Source organism: Myotis brandtii, unplaced genomic scaffold (assembly GCF_000412655.1).
Source record: "Myotis brandtii unplaced genomic scaffold, ASM41265v1 scaffold82, whole genome shotgun sequence".
Lineage (NCBI taxonomy): Eukaryota > Metazoa > Chordata > Mammalia > Chiroptera > Vespertilionidae > Myotis > Myotis brandtii.
The window spans coordinates 885,948-903,424 of NW_005371324.1; the positions used below are offsets into that span (position 1 = coordinate 885,948).

The window sequence follows — 17,477 nt, forward strand, 5'->3', positions numbered from 1 at the left end:
GCTCTTTGGCCCCTTCAGTGTGGCTCTTCCACAAAATACTGGCTCTTCCACAAAATACCGACTTCCGCGCATGGGCCACAAAGTTTCAATCGCACTGTACGTGCACGCCCGCACGTGGTGTTTTGTGGAAGAGCCACACTGAAGGGGCCAAAGAGCCGCATGTGGCTCGCGAGCCGTGGTTTGCCGACCACGGGTCTAGGGGGATCCCTCTTAGTCTCTTTTCTAAATTTATATTAAGGACTCTCACATCATCTGAGAGCATCACCATAGATTTAAAAATATATATCCTTTGTTAAACTTTTTAAAATCTTAGAAGCTTTGCATACTTTTTCTCCTCATTTACCTGCCGTCACTGCCTCAAAGTTTCTTGGTAACAATTCAGAGCTCCATACCTAGGTAAACATACATAATATGAGTTATGCTGATAGTGTAGCAGAGTGAAGTGCTTTATTCAAGCCTGCTTTGTTCCCACTGCCTTCAGGCTAATAGCTTCTGCTTTAGACATGCTAGTCACTAGAGGAATTCTGCTTGGGGCTTGAGGTTTTAAAAGGTAGCTCCTCCCATTTCCCCTCTTCTTGACATAAAAGAAGCCTAAACTCTGTACTTTTTTTTTTACCCCCCAATATATTTTTAATGATTTTAGAGAGGAAGGGAGAAGGGGAGAGAGAGAGAAACATCAATGATGACAGAAACATTGATCGGCTGCCTCCTGCACACCCCGTACTGGGAATCGAGCCCACAACCCGGGCATGTGCCCTTGACCAGAATCGAACCCGAGACCCATCAGTCCATAGGCAGATGCTCTATCCACTGAGCCAAACCGGCTAGGCCCCCTGTACTTTCTTAAGATGTTTTTAGGAACTACTAGGGCTCCCAGCTTTGTGGTTGGTGCCTTCTTGATCAATAAACCTTGCCTTGTTCCAAATTCTGAGGTTCCTTTGAAGCCTCAGGCACACAGACTTGGGACTGGTAACAAGACGTGGTACTTCTGGATAAATAGTAATGGTAACTGGTAATAATAATAGTAACCAGAAACAAGTGGTGGCATTTCTGAACTAAAAAACAGTTTCTTTTACATTGTTTCTTCAAGGAGTTTGAGGTGGCTTAAGGTGGAGTGTGGATGCTTGGGTCACTTTATACTTTATGTTCTTGGCATAGAGGGAGAGTTTATTCTATGAGTTCCAGGAGTCAGATGTTGGGGGCGGGGACGGGGGAAATTCAGTCAAATTGATGGAATTGTTCATTACAGAAAATGTCCACTGTACTTAGGAACGTGAAACAGAAGGGTTAAGCTATTTGGGTAAGGACACAGGTTATGGAGTCAGCTAGTCATGGATTTGACTACGTTGCTCCTTAGTTTTGTGATCATAACCATTCTCTGAGCCCCTGGTTTCTCATTTGTAGGTGGGAAAAATACTACCCTAGTTGTGAGGACTAAGTGGAGTACATATAAAATGTTTAATACGGGGTGCCTGGCATGATTAAACCTTAATAAATGCTATCATTATTATCTGATGGCAACCAAATAGATACTGCCACAGGCCATCTTTTTTAATATAAAGCTCTGTGGTTTGTTTTTCTTCCCCAAACATTCTATCCTACAGAAACAGCCTTGGGGCACCATTTGGTTTGTTTCCTGTTGACGGGGGTAATTTTTATTTCAAATCTGAACTGTATTCTGGTTTCATCTGAGCTACTGGCTCACTGATCCCAAAATACATCATTATCCTTTTTGTGCTTCAGTTTTATACCCTTCAAATTGGGCTTAAATATGCTGGCCTTTTATCAATCTCCTTTTATGAAAGTTGTTAGAAAGACAATGAGAACACTAGTATAAGATACATTTTGCTTATAAATGAAGTCTGATCATTCTCAAGTCAATTTTCTTGGTCAATATAACAAATAATCATAAAAATTAAAATAACCACAAGCCATGTCTGCACTGAGCATTTTTAGTAGCATGGAAATTATAGTGACTATTAGTCCATGGACATTTAATCCCATTACCTGGCTGGAGTCTAAATACGTGGCCAGGCGTCTTCTCCTGGCTGGACTACTTCAAGTCCTAAGTGGTTTATGTCTTTCAGTCTTGTAGTCCTCCTCCAGGCCGCTACTTTTTAAAAATACCAATATGGTTATGCTATTGTCATGCAGAAAACCCTTTCAATCATTCTTTTTCACTTGAAGAATGAGGTGAAGTGCAAAGCCCACCGATGCCATTCAAGGTTTATCAGGATATAGGCCCTGCTTTGCTCTTCAGCCTTATCTCTCACTGGACACCCCTGCCTCCAAACCATTCTCTACCATTGTTGAGTAAACACTGTGCTTTCCATATTTTCTTTTTTCATAATTGAGATTTTATTGTTTGTTTTGAGGATCAGTACACAAACATTTCAATTTGTACACAATTCTGAACATGTGTACCAAAATTGTAGTCACCTGAGCTATTCATTTCTAAACAGTTACTCCAGTGACTTTCCAGCTTAAAATTTTTGAGGCTACTTTTCCTAAATAGAGTATCAAGTACCAATATCTTTAAATGTTGATACACTTACATCAAAGCCCCACTAATTTACAATTTAATATCATATATACTACATTATCAAATTTTCAATCTTTTGCAGCACATTAACAAAGTTACTAGGAAAATGACTACCACATCAAAGATGCACAAAATTCTGGAAGGGAGAACCAAGATCAAGAAGTGTTTTGTTTGTTTTTAAGGAAAGAATTCTACCCAAAACATGTGAATAGAAATAATTTAAAAATGTTCAAGATATAGCAGATGCACGACTGACTCTAAATTGCCATTTAGTATGCTTTGTAGTATAGGATATAGAACTGCCCCATCTATGGAAAGTTAAGCTGACACCCAAGACAAAGCCTCCCATGTTCAATTGAAGCATCCATCTTATATAAAAACTGCTGTTTGAAATTTTAAGCCTGCTATTTTGGCTTCTGTAAATGCTTGCTTGCTTAAATAATAAGGAAATAAGACTACTCCCAATCTTCCCCAGACGAAATTATCAGTGCTGGCGCCAGGCCAAGCCTTTGTTTGAGCTCTCAAAGCCCCAGCACATAGGGCTCTTCAAGAACTTGCAAAGGGAACCGGAAAAACCCCATATTTGGGAGACAAAGAGGGTAAAAAGGTATAAATACAGGAAACTTCCTGTGTGACTTCGCCCAGAATTCTAGAGACATTTTTCTCTGGGCCCGCATGTAATAATAATAATAAATGTAACTCCATCTCTCTAAGCGTTGCTTGGTTCTTCTTCGGTCTTCTGTAACACAATATCCCACTATTTTCTGGTTGTAGCAAAAAATAAACAACCAGCAAATGATTTCACCTCTTAAAATAAAAAAGCATTTACACTTAAAAAAATAGGATGAGGTGGAATTCCCTCCTTAAAAATGTTTCTAAGGCTACTAAAATATTTGCATTTGTAAAATAATTGATTAAAATATTGTTCTGGATTGATAAGAAGGGAGATGGGGACCACTGATAAGACATGGTCTATGACATTAATCAGACTTGGCTTCTCCTGCTTCATCTGAGGCGGGACTCTCCTCGTATTTAGTTCCTCCATTTTCCGCAGGTAGCTCTCCTTTTAGGTTCCTAGTCAGTCACTTCGGCCTGCTTTCCCTTTGCAGATTTACCCTTTCCTGCCACCTTTTTTGGGCTATGTTTCCACTTTTGCAGGAGCAGGTTTGGCTGACCACCTCACCAACCTCCTCTTGGGCTCCTCCTTGGCCGACCCTTTGGCAGAGCTGACCTTCCTCTTGGGCATTGTAGCAGTGGGGCGGGCATGTGCTGGGTGCCTGAGGGCTGCAGCGCACCTAGTGACTGCGAGAACCTGGCCTGCCTGGCTGCTCAGACCCCCATATTTTCTTATATTGTTTTCTGTTGATGAAATATGTCTCTGACCATTTCCCGTTCCCTTCTGATAACACAAACTCACTTTTATGTTTTAAAATATATTTTTATTGATTTCAGAGAGGAAGGGAGAGATAGAAACATCATTGATGAGAGGGAATCATTGATTGGCTGCCTCCTGCATGTTGGACTGAGCCCGAAACCCAGGCATGTGCCCCTGACCAGAATCGAACCTGGGACCCTTGAGTCTGCAGGCTGATGCTCTATCCCAGTGAGGGAACAAACTCACGTTTAAATATTCAGCTCAGGCACACCTCCTACAAGTCTCTTCTGACTCCCCTAAGGTAGCATTAAGCACTCTCTCCCTTATTCTTTAATGTTTCCCTATGAAGTCAACATATTTTGTTCACTTATTTATTTGCATGTATGGTTTTTCAGCTAGTCTGTGATATTCTAGAAGGTAGGCACTGTATTTCATTCATCTTGCATCCTAGGATTCAGTTTCAATGCCTAACACAAAGTGAGTGCTTAACAAATCTTTGTTGAATTACACATCTTCCCAAACCCTGTTTTGCTGAAATAATCTATGCCTGGTTTCCTGAGTTTAGTTTTTTTTTTTTGTTAAGATGTTTTTCCTTGTTTGGAATATTCAAGAAGCTATCTAATGTAATAGTTGAGAGCAATGGATTTTGGAGCCAGACCACATAAATTTATATACTGCCTCAATTACTCTTTAATTGTATGAACCTAAATTCTTTGTGCCTTAGTTTCTTATATGTAAAATGTAAATAATATTGATTGGCTGCCTCCTGCATGTTGGACTGAGCCCGAAACCCAGGCATGTGCCCCTGACCAGAATCGAACCTGGGACCCTTGAGTCTGCAGGCTGATGCTCTATCCCAGTGAGGGAACAAACTCACGTTTAAATATTCAGCTCAGGCACACCTCCTACAAGTCTCTTCTGACTCCCCTAAGGTAGCATTAAGCACTCTCTCCCTTATTCTTTAATGTTTCCCTATGAAGTCAACATATTTTGTTCACTTATTTATTTGCATGTATGGTTTTTCAGCTAGTCTGTGATATTCTAGAAGGTAGGCACTGTATTTCATTCATCTTGCATCCTAGGATTCAGTTTCAATGCCTAACACAAAGTGAGTGCTTAACAAATCTTTGTTGAATTACACATCTTCCCAAACCCTGTTTTGCTGAAATAATCTATGCCTGGTTTCCTGAGTTTAGTTTTTTTTTTTTGTTAAGATGTTTTTCCTTGTTTGGAATATTCAAGAAGCTATCTAATGTAATAGTTGAGAGCAATGGATTTTGGAGCCAGACCACATAAATTTATATACTGCCTCAATTACTCTTTAATTGTATGAACCTAAATTCTTTGTGCCTTAGTTTCTTATATGTAAAATGTAAATAATAGTTTCTGTCTTGTAGGTGCTTTTGTGATGGTGAATCTCTATTTTACCTAAAAAATATGCTTAGAATGGAAATTAAAAAATGCTAAGCACTCAGGAATATTAGTTAATGTTACCATTATTTCAGTCGATGTATTTAAACTTGAATTTCCTCTTAGCTGGTCATAAATGATTTTTAGAGAAAATGCAAGTCAAATAATATTTCCAAAATTAGATAAAATAATGTTTGCCCTCAAGACTCCAGGAACAATGAAAATTCAGTTAATATTAGTTCACCTATTTCTGTTTTGAGATGTTTAATCTTCTTTTCTATGTCGACAAGCAGTGTCAGCCCCAGGCTTTGGTTAGTTTTGCAGTCAAACAACTGCATTTGGTCAAGAGTCATCCATCCACCCCTCAAGAAGGTGGCAATAAATGAATTTCATGACTTCTGAAAGTTTGAATAAGTATATCAATTGATATGCATTTCAAATTGAATTGTTGGATTTGATCTAGTTACAAGTGGAGAGGAAAAATTCACTAACCATATGTAATACCCTAATCAATAAAGAAAAAAATTTTAAAAAATTCACTAACCATCAATAGCATCAAAAGAATGACTGAATGGACATTTTTCTTCCTTTCCTTTTCACTTTGGGAGAAAGATTCTAGGGTTAGTGTCTCAACTATATCTATTTGGTTAGTCAAACATATGGCTAATCTATGTATGTGTGGCTAAATCAAAGCCTCACATTTTCTTTACAATTGCCTATTACCACAAAATGGCATCACACAATTGCAAAGCAGTACCTTTATGAAAGCCATCACACATGCACACGTCCACACACAACACATCAGATCAGAAAAAGCTTATTCATATAAAATAAAATGGCTTAGGGATTCAGCAGTGCTGATTTGTCTCAAAAATTTTTCCTTCTTTTGAAAAGAAAGCACAAAATCTTTGAATTCAGAGTCACCTAAAGGCTGAGGTTAACTTGCCAGTAGTGGGTTTGAGAAATGAGAGCTAACATCAGGCGACAGATATTTTCTTCCACAAATAACACCCTATTATGTATTGTTCTCCATCACCCACGTCCAAACGGCTACTCGACCTATGAAACAAATCGCATCATGAGCACAGATAACCCCAGGCTTCAGGTCTGTAATCTGACCGTGGCCATCAACAGCCAGAAATGAGTTTCTTTCTAATCAGCCTTCCATCAGTCCCCAGTCACTCATATAAAGGAGCCCTGGGAGGGGAGGATTCACATTGCTCTTCAGCACCAGGGTTCTGGACAGCGCCCCGAGCGGGCTGCTGTTCTCAAGCTCCTTTCTCAATCTCCACCAGCGCAGCTGCTACCCCTCTAGTCCCCCCTGCTGCAGAGAAAGAAAATTACATCGGGATCCATGCAGCCGGCAATGATGATGTTTTCCAGTAAATACTGGGCAAGGAGAGGGTTTTCCCTGGATTCAGCGGTGCCCGAAGAGCATCAGCTACTTGGCAGCTTAACAGTGAGTACTGAGTATCTGGGACTAGTCTAGAGAGTATTTTCTAGGGTAGCAATGGTCTCATCCTGCCATATTGTCATATGGACACCTGGTGTAGAGTAAGCACACACACCTCAACTCCTTCCTCTGTGTACCCTGCCTCCCTCCTGTCTGCCTCCAGTCTTCCTTCTCTCTCCATAAAGTAAAGCAGGTGTACTGATGGCTACATGCTAAACTTTTCCTCAGAACGTATAAGTAGAAAGCAAAGAAGGTCCTGAATATCGACGAAAGGTTATATAGGCCAATGTCGTACACCCACACCCTCAAAAGTGTGTAGAATTTTGAAAGGCCATTTATTATGAGAAGAAACAGGGAGAAGAAGTGAAATAGATTTTCAGGGTTCCTGAAAGATTACTGCATCTCCTATACCCCATTCCAACTACAGAGTCTGACCTTCAAACACAGAAGTAATCTTTTCTACTTTACTCTATAGGTGTTGGCTATTGGATTAAAAGAAAGATTGAGTTCCTTTCAACAGTTTTCCTGCATTGCTCAGTACTCCATTTTATTCAGTTTAATTGATGGACTATGAAAGCAACACACCAATTGTTTCAATATTTAAGATAGTTTTTATATTTAAAGATTAAGAGAATAAAAAAGTAATATTTTGCAGGATTTTAGATTCTGATTTGAGGTAATAGCCATGGAATTTAATTTAAAAAAAGACACTGAAAGAAAAATGTATTCATATTTCTAGTCATTAAAAATATTAAATGATATTTCATTATTGTACTATTAGACTTTATCAACCAATAAGAATTCAGTCTGTATCATAGAAAAATCTGTTTTAGTATTGTAGCTCCAACTCTGTGCCAGAGGGTTGTATTGTACTGGTGTATTATTACTGCTAAAAATGTTGAAAAGTAATCAGGGCAAGTTTTGTAGAACTATTTAAATCAATATGCAAAAATAAGACCAAAAAACTTAAACATAGATTTTCTAACATTTAAATATCATGAATATTTGGATGAGATATTGCATGGAAGAATTTTAAAGTTATACTGTAATGCTAGAAGGCAAACAAAGAAAACTCAGAGTTATGCTACTTAAATATCCAAGATCTCTGTGTTAGGTGGTGAGGAGGAGGCAGATGGTGAGAGTACTGCGACATTTGAACTTTTAATGACAACATGCTATCAAACTCCAATATCTGCATTAAACATTTTTCTCCCTTAAGTCATAGGTAATAAAGTATTTGTACGGATATAAAAATCTAGTGAGTGAGACAATACTAACATGAGAAAATAAAGCCAGTAGAGAAAACAGAGGAAGACATGGCAAGTCACTATTCATTGGGTTCCATGTCTAAGGTACTTTCCTCAGTTTCATGAGGAACTAATAGATTGGTGAGATTGCATTAAATCCCTTTTTGTCAGGGATAAAGTTCTCTGTTTACCCAATTCCTCATTTGCATGTACAAAAGAGTACACCCTAGGTTTGCTTTGTCAAATTAAAGTTTCCAGCTTTTTTTTATTCTGCATTTCTGACAATGTGACCTGAGTTTCTGGAATCTGCCATTTGTATCTTTAGCCAAAAGGACTAATAGTCATTACTTAGTCATATATATAGTCTCTTGAATGGCTAATAAAGTGTTAGTCTTTTTCAGTTTCTCAGATTTTACTCTTTGTGTCTAATGACTAGGTAGTTCGTTCTCTCTCTCTGTCTCCTCCTCCTCCTCCTCCTCCCCTCTCTCCACACCCTTTTTCTGATTTTTTCCCTTCGTGCTGAACTTCTGTAGATAGATACCCATTGGCCATGTGGACCTAACTGCAGAAAGTGAGGTTATCAATGACAGTGCATGTCTGGACATATTTCAGAATAAAAAGAATACTTTGTTTTTAAGATTTAATTGAACCTAAAATTATTGTGAAAAATATACATTTGGTCTTCTTTGTGTTGTATTTAGTAATAATATAGTTTTCATATGGGTCAACTAGGCTAACATTTCACATTTTATGCTGTAGAGTAAACTTAGAAAGGCAGGTATTATTCATATATGAGATTTTTTTACTTTATGATAGTCAGATGTTTGTTGCTCTTAAAGTGGATCCAATCTGGTCCCCCTTTTAATTGCAACCACTGGATGATGTCTTAGAGCAGTGGAAAATAGTTTCCCAGAGCCAATTAGACCAACATTTAGGATCAAAAGTTATGAACTGACATAGCACCTTCTTGAGTTTATATGATTCCTGGGGCTTCCAGCATATGAATGGAATCTCTGGGAAAAAAAATACAGAGAAAGAGAACTCTGAAATCCTAACTAATATGTGTGCATGTGTGTGTTTCTACCTTCTTAAAGCTAAATAAAGCAAACTCTGGCAAACATGATGATAAGAAAGGCAACAAGGGAAGCAGCAAAAGTGAAACTGCTACTGAAAGTGGCAAGACGGCGGTTGTATTCTCTTTGAAAAATGAAGTTGGTGGATTGGTCAAAGCGCTGAAACTCTTTCAGGTGAATGTAAACTATCACTACATACCTTTAAAAGTGACTGTGTGCCTGGTTACAAATCTGTCGTCTGTTACAAAACATCACTGAGGCATTTCTGGATACTGTGTTGAAAGGTTCAAAGAAAATAAACTTCATAAGGCTCTACAAGGGGAGTTGGTTTGCCAAGCAATGAAATGAGCAGATTCATGGGAACAATGTTTTATGAATTCAGAGTTAGCCTACTAGTAATTCTGCAGACTGTTGCCAGGTGAAGCAGTGATTAAAAAAATGTGAGCCTCACACCTGGAAATACAAACACAAAAAGAGCCAGGATCTCTTTAAATATTAAGAGCCTGCAGCCCAATTTGATTTGACATTTGAATCATGCCCGTGTCTTGGAAGCACATTTACTGCATAAAACGAGATGCCTGAGTATAGGCATTTGGTATTCCCCTAAGCCTCCTTGTTTCATGAACTTGCCATTTGTAAAAGGATGAGTCACTTCCTTATATCTAAGTTCTCTCTTTCGCTTAAGGAAATGCAGTAGCCTTTTTTTTTTCCAGGCCCAAATGGGTGGTTTAAACACTGAAGAAAGAGCCTGGTTGAGAATGAGGTTAGAAAAATCCAGAAAAACTACTGCCTGCTTGCCAGGGCATACCCGATGGTTCCTCTACTCTTCAGAAGGCACCCTCCTTTACAAATGCATTATGGGGGCTGCTGATTAGATAAGATAGGGTGCCGATCTCTGAGGTGCCGGGGGCTCCTAGTGCAGTGAAAAGATGGAATTACAGTCAGAGGATTCAGATCTGTGTTCTCCTGGCTTGGCTAAATCATAGCTGCTTCCTATGTTCAATTTCTTCATTTGTGAAATAGCAATAATTCTTCCTACCTAACAAGGTTGTTGTGATGAAATAATATGAGTGAAAATGCTGGTCAAGTATACAGATATGAGGCATTATTGTAATGTCTCTTTGATGACTGTAGAGGGGGAATTAGCAGCCCGATTTGGCAAATATTTCCTTGTTCTCTTTTGACCTTGGAGAAAGGATCAGGCACCATAAACAGTTGTAATGGAAATCTGGGGAAATATTTCACACATAATTATATCATCCAGCGCTGTCTGCATACAGTGCCCAATGGCAGGGCAATTCAATTAGACAGCTGGGTGCAGTGGAGAAAACCCTGGAGAGAAAGTTAGCAACCCTGCGTTTTCACTTGGCCATCAGCTAGTCATGGGGTCTTAGCTAAACCACTTAACCCATCTGGACCTCAGTTCCCTTGTCTACAAAATACCTACTCGGCTTCAAGCAGAGGACATTAAAAGTCCAAAGGGACACAATCTGCGTGAAGACTCTTGAACTTTGAACTTCATATTAGTCTTATCTTTATCATCGGCCAGTTTAGAAAATGTGGCATTAGCGCAAAGGTTAATCAAAACAGAATTATGGCATTTCGTTTCCTAGTCGCAGGACTAGTTTCTTTATACCGAGGAGGATGCTGCTTGATTGGCACTGGAAACCACCTCTCCTGCTCCTGTGCTGAGGATTCTGGGACCGCCCAGGACCGTGCTAGGAATCATGCTGATAATCAGAGCGCCATCCGGAGTGATGGGGAGGGGCCTGCTTATTGGGGGTGGGTTAGGGTGAGAGGAGAACTTAAGTCTTCAGTTAACTCAGGGGAAAGGAAGACTACATCCCCGGGGAAATTTAAACCTGAGGTTCAAGTATTAAATTGCTGCCATCACTCAAACACCTTATTGTAAGGAGACTTTTACTCCTGAAATCCATCATGGGGTGGTGATTTCAACAAAACATTCTTGTATGAAGCTAGCCTGGAGGTTGCTGAGAGAACAGTTACTAAGTGGTCTCATTTAGGGTATTTTGTTTGCGGTTTGGTTTCTCGGCCTTCAGGGATCCACACTTGGCTGCTTTTCTTCCTTTTCTTTGCCTACACTGTGGGCTACACTTTGGCCCATGTTTCCCAAACTTCAGCCATTTCACAACACCGTCCCCGTTTCTGCCTCTTGTACTATTTACTTATTTTTTTCAAAGATTATTTTATTTCTAAACGTTATAAAGTTCATTTTTAAACTTTAAATTACAGTGGAAACTTTATACCACTATAAAACCAGGGTTTTGAGTTTTAGTCATGTTTTTTGGAAGCATATGAAAATAGAAATATAAATCTGGGCATTATATAACTTAATGCCCCTCCCGCTCCCCAAAGAATCAGTGGGATCTGGACTGCTCTGGGAAATGCCGATGTTTGTAATTTTATAGGGCCCTTTATATTAATGTCCTCCTCTTTATTATTGATTTCAGAGAGGAAGGGAGAGGGGGAGAGAGATAGAAACATCAATGATAGAGAGAATCATTGATTGGCTGCCTCCTGCACGCCCCACACTGGGGATCGAGCCTGCAACCCTGACCGGGAATTGAACTGTGACCTCCCCATTCATAGGTCTACCCTCAACCACTGAGCCACGCCAGCTAGGCCCCCCCCCTTTTTTTTTTAATGAGACAAGAAAACTGATTACAGTCTCTATTCCTATTAATAGAAACACTGGAGGAAACATTTCCATGTTTCATTAACCAAAGAGGGAGGAGGATGTCTCTTCTTCCTTTGTGGGCAGTGGGAGAGATAGAAACATCAATGATAGAGAGAATCATTGATTGGCTGCCTCCTGCACGCCCCACACTGGGGATCGAGCCTGCAACCCTGACCGGGAATTGAACTGTGACCTCCCCATTCATAGGTCTACCCTCAACCACTGAGCCACGCCAGCTAGGCCCCCCCCCTTTTTTTTTTAATGAGACAAGAAAACTGATTACAGTCTCTATTCCTATTAATAGAAACACTGGAGGAAACATTTCCATGTTTCATTAACCAAAGAGGGAGGAGGATGTCTCTTCTTCCTTTGTGGGCAGTGGGTGCCTTGTCTGAGTTGAAGGAGAGTAGCTGTGGCATTCCTTTCATGATGCCTGGAGGTGATTCAGAGGTGTTGCTTATATCCCCACAGGAAAAACGTGTCAACATGGTTCATATTGAGTCCAGGAAATCCCGGCGGAGAAGTTCCGAGGTGGAGATCTTTGTGGACTTCGAGTGTGGCAAAACAGAATTCAATGAGCTCATTCAGTCGCTGAAATTTCAGACTACAATCCTGACGCTGAATCCGCCCGAGAACATTTGGACAGAGGAAGAAGGCAAGGCCAGTTTTTGCTTGTCGGGTGATTTTGCAATCTGACAAACGTTGCCAAGGGGAACACACAATCTGTGAGCTAACATGTTTGATCCTGCACTGTGTTTTCAACAGAGCTAGAGGATGTGCCCTGGTTCCCCCGGAAGATCTCTGAATTAGACAAATGCTCGCACAGAGTGCTCATGTATGGTTCTGAGCTCGATGCTGATCACCCAGTAAGTGTCCCGTAAAATCCATTCCACACCCGCTCTCCCAGTGCCCTCCATGTGCCAGGCACTGTGCCATGTTCTGTGCTGTCAATGCTGTACTGTAGAGCAATTTATTATTTATTCCCCATAACTGCGAGCAGACTTTTAGATGAGAAAGCTCCCCTGTAAATATGCGTTGGCTGGAAGCAGGTTAGAAAGATGGCATTTCCACAAAGCATTCATTTTTTAGAGGGTTGGACAGAGGCGGAGATTCTGAAGCTGGGAGATGATTTCTGTAGAATGAGACAGCCTGAAATATACGTGCAGATGGTGACCCTTGGAAGAATGACGAACTGAAATTGATCACTCTTTGGGGAAACTAGGGAGGACTTGGCATTATGGGGCTCAGTGAGAGCATAAAATTCTCCTTGCTATTTTCCTTGACGGGAGGTAGTTAGGAGTAGAGTAATGGAGTGGACTTCAGTCTCAATGGAAAGGCAGAGGGTATTAGAATAAGGCTGTGATGGAAGACGCATCTCTTCCCGCATCCGCCCGGAATCTATTTACCACCATCTCTCCCCTATGCCAATAAAAATGACCACCTGGAAAGAAATATGATACGTAGGTAAGCATTTCCCATGATTCCCTCCCCCCGCACCTTTACATTCGTTTTTATTTAACACAAGAGACCGGGAACTTCTTTATGGTCAGAATGAAGTACAGTTAATAGTCTGGGAGAAATAAGCTATGTCCTCATTCGTTACAAGCATGTTTTCCCCCGGTGCCCCTTGTCTATAAACAGGCAGATAAAAGGGCGAAACCCACGCAGATCAGTCATGCTTACAAGAGTGTTTGTGGTCTGAGGGCAATGGCTTATAGGTATTCATTTTATTTAAGCGGAGGAAGTCTGGAAATCTGATAGTGGGACGACAGGCAGTGGTACTCAAGTGTGGTCCCGGGACCAGCTGCATCAGGAGCTGGTGGTAACAAGCCCACACTCGAGTCTGAGAGCTCTGCTTTGAAGAAAACGATGACAACTTCAACAAGAGGAACATTTTCAATCAAACCATTTGGCATAATAGACCCACTCAAACTAATTCATAACATATCGTTCAGACAAATGGTCAAACAGATCTAATTCAATTGCATTATTTGCATTTTTTTTTCCCAAAAAGTTGAATTCACTCAGACACAGAGTGTCATATCTGCCATCATAGCCTAAAGTTTCAGGATAATTCACAGGGAAGACTCCTGAACATTAAATAAACACTCAAAAGCGCCTTCAGCCATCATCTATTTGTCATCTTCCCCTTCCCCACCTCCAGGGGAGTCAGAATTAGCACAGAGGTTTGATTTAAGAGCTTAGCAGTGAGATCATTGCCTAGACACCAGCTGTTCACTTGCAGGATGACCTTGGGCAAGTCTCTCTACCCCCGTGTCTCAAATTCCTTATGCAAAAGTGGAAATAAAATTCTTATTGACCTCAAAGGGGCATTTGAAAAGCATAGTTAATAAAACAAGTGGAAAGCATTTTGGCGAGTAAATACCCAATTCCAGGAATCGAAGTGCTGTATTAAATCATCCAGATCAACGCCTGGGCAGTAAAGGATTTCTTGGTAACCTCTCTCCAAATGCTCCCCTCAGTCTAGTTTGAAAATTACTTACCTGGAGAAAGGGGGTCAGCCCTTTTGATGGAACAACCACAGGAACCACTGACCTTGCTGTGAAAAAATGTATTCAATACTCAGTGTACATTGTCCTGTGCTTAATTTTGTTCCATTATCCCTAATTACACCCACCTTATGATGCCTTTTCTTATTTTCTTTACAGCCACTTTAAATAATTGCAAGTAGTTAGCAACCTCCTACCTCACTCATTTTTTTTAACCACACATCTTTCTTTTATAAGCACACCAAATGTTCATTGTGCACACTTTGATATTGGTAAGTTGGTGTTTTTTATGTTATTATTTGATGAGGACAGAAATGTTGTCCAAGGCCCTTTTGTGCTTCAGAAGAACCCTGGTCCTGAGAGGGGTTATTGCACGAAGATGGGCCCCCTCGTGCTGGGAGGGCTCAGAAGGGGCCGGGGGTGTAAGAGTCAGCCACGGAGGCGCCCTGGAAAGGGTTAACTATCTCAGCCAGGGCCTCCCAAACGCTAATGGACAAACAAGTCACCCGGAATATCTTCTCAAAATGCAGATGAGTTCCCGAGATTCTAGAGAGCTTCCTAGCATTTCCAGCGAGCTCCCATTCGAGGCTTATGCCGCAGGTTTGGGACCATACTCTGGGTAGCAAGGATCTAGACTGGTTCAAGGTCCACCCATAAGGTGCTTGTTCATGAGCTCTAACGTTTGAGAACGAATGTCCTAGCTCAGTGCTTCTCAGCCTAGCTTTCCATTCAAATCATCTGTGGGGAATTAAAAAACAGACTGAAGCCTGGGCCTCATTTCAGGGTGCTTAAATCAGAACGCCTGGGAATGCGCCTGGGGTTTGAGTCGTATTTAAAGCTCCCCGGTGCGTCTGAAATCCCACCAGGGTTGACTTACGTGGGATCGCTCCTTGAGTGCCAGCATACAGTTAGCTGAGCACTTCGGGCTACCAGCCTGGCTTCAGTTTCCCTTGGCTGAAACTGAGAGAGGAAGGGTGGGTTATCCAGCAGCTACTTTCTGGGTGCTAGGGTTGCCAGATTTAGCAAATAAGTATATATAGGATGCTCATTTACATTTTCATTTCAAGTAAACAACACATAATTGTTTCTTAGAAGAATGCCCCAAATATTGCACGTGTCCCATATCTTTATTTTATCTGGTACCCTTATCCCTGGCCTCAGTCCCGAGTGATGGAATGCGGTGTCTCTGATCCCCAGGGTAGCCAGCATCCAGTTTACTTTGCGGGCCCAGGATTCAGTCCTGGAAGCTGTGGATTGCCCACACGTTCATGTAATCGCCGCCACCCTGGGCTAATGAGGCGTGATGAGTGAATCACTCTCCGCATGCCTGGAAAAGGTGCAGGTGTTCGCTGAGGAGAGACAATCGAGAGTCTTCAGGAAGCCCAGCAGATTATGATGCTGTTACCATGGTGTCCAGTTTGGCAGGAACTGGGGAACAGATGCTGTGCTTTTCACACGGCTCTTTTCCTTTTGTCCTGGCCTGCTTTCTTTTTGAGTAATACAGGTGCTTGGATCTCTTCAGTTTCGCCATCCCAGGTTGCCTGGCGTTCTCAGTGAGAGCTGAAACTCACACTCTCTATCTAGCAGGATCACATATCCCCTCTGCAGCAGGAGTTTTCTTTTGAGGTCCCAGGCCCATTTGTGAATGTGGTAGCTCTGGTCACGAAATTTTGTATGCACTCATTTTAAGGCTTCCCACGCCTGCCTATGGGCCCCAGTTTAAAAACTCCCAATTCATAGCAAAAGGAAAAAAGTGCTGGCTTCCAGGGCGGGAAGCTTCGTGGCTGCAGGGGTCTGGGTGACCTCAGGGCCCTCATCTCCCTCCCCATCAGTAACTCTCTTGTGCTTCCCGAGAGAAGGGCTGTTGGTGATTGAAGCTCTTCACTTCTGTCCAGCAGAGTCCTGGGAAGGCTTCTGGCTTGAAGGCCAGTTCTTCATCTGGGAGAGAGAATGCAACGGTTTTCTATGTGTTTGAGTTACTGTTGAACAGCCCACCTTGCAGAAGTTGCAGCATGGGGCGGCTGGGCCTGTGTGGGCCTGTGTGGGCCGTGTGGGCCTGTGTGGGCCTGTGTGGGCCTGTGTGGGCCTGTGTGGGCCGTGGCCTGTGTGGACCTGTGTGGGCCGTGTGGGCCTCTATGGGCCTGTGTGGGCCATGTGGGCTGTGTGGGCCTGTGTGGGCCGTGTGGGCCTGTGTGAGCCTGTGTGGGCCGTGTGGGCCTCTATGGGCCTGTGTGGGCCGTGTGTGCCTCTATGGGCCTGTGTGGGCCATGTGGCAGCTCCCCTCTCAGACCCGTGATCTCAGTGGCCTGTCCTCTTGCCTGGCCTCCCTTCTCAGAGTGGCCACTGCTTCCTGCTTATCTTTTGGGGCTGCATCAATAGAAAGTTAAATTGAAATAATTCCTTCTGGGCTCCCAGCACTTGGAAGAAACACCCTCTGAAGGGAAAGAAAATGGAAAGCCTATTGACAAGAGGGGAGATTTTCGAGTAAAACAAGAAGTCCTCTCAGAAGGATTCCACTTGACTGAAGAATGACAGACAGGATGTTTAATTTCCCAGGTGTTATGACAATGAATAAAAGTCTTGAATTTGCTAAAAACTCATCAGACGCATGGGAATTCAGGGTAGAATGGAGCAGACTCGGTGTCCTGTGCATGAATCTCTTAAAATTGGTTTTGCATCGTGTGGCTGTACTCATAAGATACAGCAAAACCTCTTTAATTCATACTAATTTGGGGATTTGAATGAATGAGTTTTAAATAAATGAACACTTATTGATCATTTACACAAAGAAATTAAATTTAGGTTAACTTACTGAATAATCAGGTTAAGGGGACCTGTTTTAATGGAAAGGATAATATTAATTTATGATGAAGATCAATTACATGCAAATGAAAACCAAAAGATATAGTCCACAGCATCAATTTGCTTAACTAAGCCATTCTGCCCACTTGGTGGAAAGGTAAACTTTAGCCTGAATTCCCACACATCCCAAATTAGTACAGTCCCGGTTTAATGAGGTTTTACTGTGTGAGCGCAGTTTGCTTCTGCCTGTGTCATAAAGATGTCATACAAGGATACACATTTACATTTGAATTGAGTAGTCAGTCAACACCACAGCAATTTTCTTTGAGGCCTTCTGCAGCTCACTTTTTGGTTCTTGGTTAAATAA

General features: G+C 41.6%; 1 protein-coding gene and 1 pseudogene across 2 annotated transcripts in view; one reads left to right on the top strand and one right to left on the bottom strand.

Annotated features, from left to right (window-relative positions):
- Nucleotides 1-17,477, top strand: part of TPH2 (tryptophan hydroxylase 2) — a 109,813-nt gene that overhangs the window by 4,104 nt on the left and 88,232 nt on the right. The window contains exons 2-5 of one of the 2 annotated variants that reach the window (XM_014531692.1): nt 6,628-6,786; nt 9,122-9,274; nt 12,270-12,453; nt 12,564-12,664. In XM_014531692.1, coding sequence (XP_014387178.1) covers nt 6,682-6,786; nt 9,122-9,274; nt 12,270-12,453; nt 12,564-12,664 — 543 coding nt within the window. In that variant the 5' untranslated portion in view covers nt 6,628-6,681. Of the gene's footprint in view, nt 1-6,495; nt 6,787-9,121; nt 9,275-12,269; nt 12,454-12,563; nt 12,665-17,477 lie in introns of those variants that run through there. The other variant, XM_014531691.1, reaches the window with a different exon arrangement.
- Nucleotides 3,476-3,980, bottom strand: LOC106724407 (annotated as a pseudogene).